The sequence below is a fragment of the Antechinus flavipes genome, chromosome 3 (assembly GCF_016432865.1).
Source record: "Antechinus flavipes isolate AdamAnt ecotype Samford, QLD, Australia chromosome 3, AdamAnt_v2, whole genome shotgun sequence".
Taxonomy (NCBI): Eukaryota; Metazoa; Chordata; class Mammalia; order Dasyuromorphia; family Dasyuridae; genus Antechinus; species Antechinus flavipes.
The window spans coordinates 232,814,499-232,820,498 of record NC_067400.1 but is presented as its reverse complement, the minus strand read 5'-3'; the positions used below and the strand labels follow the sequence as shown (position 1 = coordinate 232,820,498).

Sequence of the window (6,000 nt, the reverse complement as noted above, 5' to 3'; positions counted from 1 at the left end):
TATTTTTTTTTTTCTGGAGAGCCAGTTAAATATTTACCAGCATAGACCTGCTCTTAAAAGTAGTTTTATCCATTGTATTTTTTGTAAACCTTTTTATTCTGCTAAACCTTGTTTAAAGACAGAAAGAGAACTAGATGGTCACTGTGAATATATTTCCCATGTAGCTATAGAGGAACAATACGTATATAAGATTTGTTTCTAATCCTGGTAAGTTTGTATATATATTCCTCTAACTTTTAATGAAACCCCAAACCTAAACATGAAAGCAAAAAAGTTAAAAAAGAATTAAATAGTAATTCCCTCTCCCCAAATGAATCATTGCAAGTCATCATTTAGTCCTTTTTTTTTTTTTTAATAAATTAGTATTCATTCATCAACATTGCTCATGTTTTGTCTATCACTCAGTTTTGCTGTTTTTTTTTTTCATGTCAAATAATACAAAAGAATATATACATAAATGTGCTTAAGCAAAACTGGGCTTTAATTTATCTTTACAATGGGATGTCATTAACATAGGAGTTAGCTATCACAACACACTTATCTATTTCTACTTCAGACTCTTCAGGCTGTAACTCAGGATAGTCCTGTAGTTGCCTTGGATGCCCTCATAGACTTGTAGAAATGAAATATGAAATGAAAATGAGAGCACACTTATGGGGCTAGTCCTGGGTGAGGCATGATATGCAAACTAGTCTCTGAGAATAAACCACTTGTCCAGGCAAGTTAATATGATTTTTTAAGGACATCATGTTGCCTTTGAAGTGCGGTAGAAGAGGTAATTATCTGGTGGGCATCCTAGTGTCCTGGGGATAGGAGTGGGAGTAAGGAATCACTTTGAAAGATATTACTTTCCAGTCTGATGAAATAACGAGTGAATTTCAAAAGGGATAATAAGATAACTGAATTTATGGCCCAATTTGCTTTCATTAAAAGGTCAGTGTTATAAATCAGGTACCAGATTCAAATAATATTTATGGCATAGTTTGTATTCAAAGTTGGGCACTTGCTCAGCTTAAAACATTGTTACAAGGCCAGATTGCCCAGAGAAAGCAAATAGGAATATTGGCACCCAAAATAGTGCACCCAGACCTGCAGCACGCTCATTCCTATAAAAGGTATCCAGCCAGTCTGGCGTTACCTTTGCAGTGTTTAGTTGAAAACATTTATAAGCAAAGTTTGACAAAGTAGGGTCTCGTGAGAGTCGCTACATAGAGATGACCCAGCACAGGGATAAGGCAGAGGCCTAAAAGTAAAGGGCATTTAGTTGTGGTTTTTCTAACACAACTGACTGAAACTTCAGGACTTCCTCTTAACATTATTTGGGATTTCCTAACTTCACATTAGACTCTGGGATTTTAGTGATGAGATTTACATAAGTGACTTATGGTCCAGTCAGTGAAACCCCATTAAGATGCTGGTTAGGGGCAACAAGAGCAACACCCACTTAAGCGGCTAACCATGCTGTGGATCATAGATGGAGGATTTATGGAATGATATGGGTGAGAATCACATAGGCTAAGAAGTCATAGGTGAGTTATGATCTGCACCATCAAATGGAATACCCAAACTCACTGAAGTAATGTAGTACAATTGGATGACTATGAATTGACTCAAGAATAGGTGAGTCTGGGTAATAACATACTTCACAAGAACTCTATTGTATATTTTGAGGACTTGTGAACATTTTTGTAAAGATATTAGCCTACTTAGAAATCTGAGGTTTTTAAAAAAATTCCTTGCAAATTCTCAGAAAAGTAATTATACAAGTCCCTTCACCAACCTTTTCTTTACAACCCTTGATGAGGCTTTAAAATCAATCAAATTTTAACTCTAGAGTTCTAGCTTTTAGCCTCATCTATACAGCTTCTTCAATGACTAGAACAGCTGCTGTGGGTTCATGAGAGGCCATATTGGTCTAGAGACCTAAAGAAAAGAGTTGGGAAACAAATTCAATTAGTCTGGGTCATGATGGTTAAAAAAAAAAAAATGCTCATTCCCAAATTTTTCTGCTGCTTTAGAAAACAAGTTTAGGCAGACTCTACAATTCTTTTTGTCAGAAAAAAACATTGTTTGCCCCAGAAATGGGTAAAGCAAACACATGCCCATGGATCTGAAAAAGGTTTTATCGAATATATGTATGTATGCATGTATGCATGTATATATATATAGTTACAAATACAATATGTAGTATAGCCATTATATTTACTTCGTTGCAATGTCTACAAAGTTGTGAATCCCAATCTCATTGCCAAATGCATATAAAAAGCTCAAAAGCTATTATTACCTACCATGCAAATTTATACCAAGGAAAACTTGTAAAGTGGATTGCAGGAGATCTTTTGAGGTCTGAAGGTTCTCTGTCATTGCTGTTCATGAACTTGAAGTTCACATATGCAACTATTTTAACTTCTCCCCACCCTCTCTTCTTTCTCCTCCCATCCTCAAAGAATTAATGGCATAGTTCTGAACAGTACACATTGTGCATTTAAAGATTCCAAATGTCCACAATGAACTGCTTTCTTCACATCCTTTTGCATTTCGAGTCCCTCATATGTGTGGAGCTCCAGCCTTGAGTCATTGGACACAGAAAAATAGCGGAAGTGTTGAAAAAGATATGATCTTCAGCAACATCTCTTTTCTTTAAAATGTTTTCAATGGATAAGGCCACTCACAAGATTTTCCCATACTGTTCATATTTTATAAATCCATATTGTTATCCTGAGAGTGCCAAAGAAAAACCCTAATAAGCACATATCTGTAAAACCTGTTTAGCCTCCATAAAAATTAAAACAAGAGAAAATCTGATTGATGGTGTTTTGTTTTTGTTTTGAGGGAGGGAGAAGGAAGAAGAGTGGAGAAAACTGGGGATGAAGGAGAAGGAGGGTAAAGAAAAAAAATTAATATTTGCTTTCAGCATTAGACTTTGTGTATTCTATTTAATCCCAGAGTGAAACTAGCAGCTGTTATCTACTCCTTCAAATCAAAGGTTGTAATGACCACTGAAGGGAACTCCCACAGAAGTAATACTGGGCAACTTATACATCCTTGTAATATCCCAGGTGGTATAGGTCCTATCAATATTGAAATGAAATCCAGGGTTAGAAAGTTGGACAAGAATCTGGCTGACTGCTTCTGTGTGTTGGACAGAACAGAGGCAGCTGGGGTATATGCAACATTTTGAGACAACAGCAGCCAGGAAATATATGGATAGGTTTCATCTCAAAAAGAAATTTAGCAGTTCTTTCCTGCACATTTTGCATTTTTTTTTCCTCCAAATGCTTAATTCCACTTTGACACCTATTTATAGGACCATAGTCATGTCCATTTATGGATGTCTGTGATAGAAATATTGTTTACAAAAAATATATCATCTTTTTTTCTTTAGAAAGATCTAGTTGTCTAAATAGCAAGTTAAGGTTGCATCTATGAAATCAGTGCACCTTGACTTGTATCTACTAGCTTTAAAAAGTCGATAGGATGAGGAGATGGATTCAGAAAGAAACTAAAAAATGAGCGTGCTGTTTTGTCAGGTCGATAATGTTGGCCAAAAAAAAAATGGCTGCATGTATTTGATGATGAAATGCCATGCATTAGTTAGTTTACTGATTGCTGATTGCAGCATCCCAGTTGTACCAGGAGTGTTTTGATGGGCTCCTTATGGCATATGTTGGACATGGAAATAAAGGCCATGAATATATGTTTTGATTTTTATGTTTTAACAGTAGAAGCTTTGTTGCTTAAGTCTTAATTCCAGATAATAAAAAAGTAGTCACATCACATGAAGAAAAGATATGACATAGCATGCTGCCACAGTAGCAAGCATAAGAAAGAAAGTCTTCATAAAATATACATATGTATGCATATTATGCAAATATATTTTATAGTAACATACAATGTTTTAAGAATTTTGGATGATATGAACACAAATTAAAAAAAATAAGTCTAGACTGTTTCATGTTAGAGTAACAAATAACCTGAGACTTCTATGCTTTCTGTTGAATATCAGTCTTGAAAATCGATGAGATACAGAACAAATTTTCAGTAATTAAAATGTCAACTAAAATGATACCAAAATGTGCTAAAAAATTTCCCCTTAGTACAACTAAGCTGGAATCAGTCCAAGTGTACCAAAACAAAAAACAAAAACAAAACAAAAACCACCCCCAAAGTGCGTATTACAATACTTACAAATGAGATTTCTTTCACCATGGATGGATTTTTCAAAAGATGAGAGTTTGAGCATGTTAATATGAGCATCTTAAACAACAGGACAGCTTTCTTTCTGTGATTATTTAATCCAAGTCAATGATCACTGAAAAAATGACACGCATGGAAGATGAAAAGAAACCCTATAATCCAAATGAGCAAAGAAAACTTAGCTCAGTAAAACAAAGCCTATGAAATGAAAGAGAAGTGACTCATTTTAAACTAGCAGTACCATTGGATGGGTTTTTGAAGAGTACATTAGCTTTAGAATCAAGGTTCTGAAAATCAGTACTGAAAATGTCAAATTTATGATAACTTAAGACATACTTAGGGGTGATACTATGTAACACTCCCTCATTCTTAAGGTGAATATTTAGATGATATCTGTCCCTTTCAGTAAAAAAAATGGACCCACTTCCTTTGATATGCATTCTGTGTTAAATTGTCTGTAGCTGCTGAATGTATACATGTATGTGTATTTGTATTACATACACATAGTTACATAGTCTTGTGTATATAATAAACATATGCACATACATTTCATACACATGTGTATTTATATATGTATGTTGAGAAAGTTCACATATATATACATTTACACATGTATATATATGTTTGTGTGTGTGTATTTATATATAGGTATAAAAATGACAGGCAGAGTAATATTTCACTCAGTGTTAAGTGAAGTCTGTGAAAAACCAAGTATAGTCATTCAGTTAACATAATACAGCCAGTAAATCAGGTTGAAAAGAGAAAAAGTAAATGGAAACACGATTCTTGACCATCTGTCTATGGCATTCACATCTGTTAAATCAGGGATTTTTATTTTGAGCTGCGAAGACCTCCTCCGTAAATGGGTCTTCTTGTGCGGGATGTTTCTGTCCCCCATATGTCGCCCATGCCCTTCTCGAGGCATGCTTTGTTTCCTGTACTGGATTCCTGAGTTGTCAAAGGATATTGCTGAATTCCTGGAATCTCCAACACCTGTAACTTCATTCACTTCGTTGTGAATTTCAAGTGACGTTAATAGAATGTTTCCATGAGCATCCACCTAATAGGAAAAGATGTTACATCATCAGACAACTCAAGTGCCGATAAATTTAATTTCCATATTACAAACACAGGGTAGGCTCTTAATTTGTTTTATTCTGAGCATATCATGGGAAATTATATATGTCCTATTCAGTGCTGCATTTTATTGAAAATGTTATTTCTAGAATTTTAAATGCATTTTAGACATCTGTCTTGATTAAGAAAAAATCTTATGTATGAAAATAAATAAAAGAACTTGTTCAGATTGAAATTCTAGAATAAGAATGCAAAGAACTATTAGAAAACTGAAGATCACATTTCTCATTTTTATAAATTTTCTTTGAAATGTTTCCTTAAATACTTATATATTTGGAAATGTGATAGATTATTAAAAGGGTTTTAAATTTCTTGCAACTATGCTCTCTTTTTTCTATATTGGAAAAGTAGCTTTTTCCTTTTTTTAAGAGAAAAGTGTTTTACTATAGTTCAGATACCTCTCTTACCTGTTGTACAGCTAAGTGGAAGATACTTTAACCTATATATTGCTAGTACATTTCTATATGAACTTGGCATGTGAGCTATCACATAAAAATCTATTATCAAATAAAATAAAAATGACAGCATTTTTAGCTCAAAACCCACAAGTAAAAGATGTAGTCCAGTATGGTCAATGGTTGAACCACCTTCAAGATGATTTTGAGGATATGGATATACTCAAAGTAAAGATTCATGTTCCCCCTATCAAGGCAGTAATAATCTAGA

The 6,000-nt window shown here is 34.1% G+C and overlaps 1 protein-coding gene across 1 annotated transcript in view; it reads right to left on the bottom strand.

The window, feature by feature from the left end:
- Nucleotides 1-331: 331 nt before the first annotated feature.
- The window catches only part of GABRB3 (gamma-aminobutyric acid type A receptor subunit beta3), a 271,001-nt gene continuing 265,332 nt past the window's right edge, over nt 332-6,000 (bottom strand). The window contains exon 9 of the mRNA XM_051984644.1: nt 332-5,257. Coding sequence (XP_051840604.1) covers nt 4,919-5,257 — 339 coding nt within the window. The 3' untranslated portion in view covers nt 332-4,918. The remainder of the gene's footprint in view (nt 5,258-6,000) is intronic.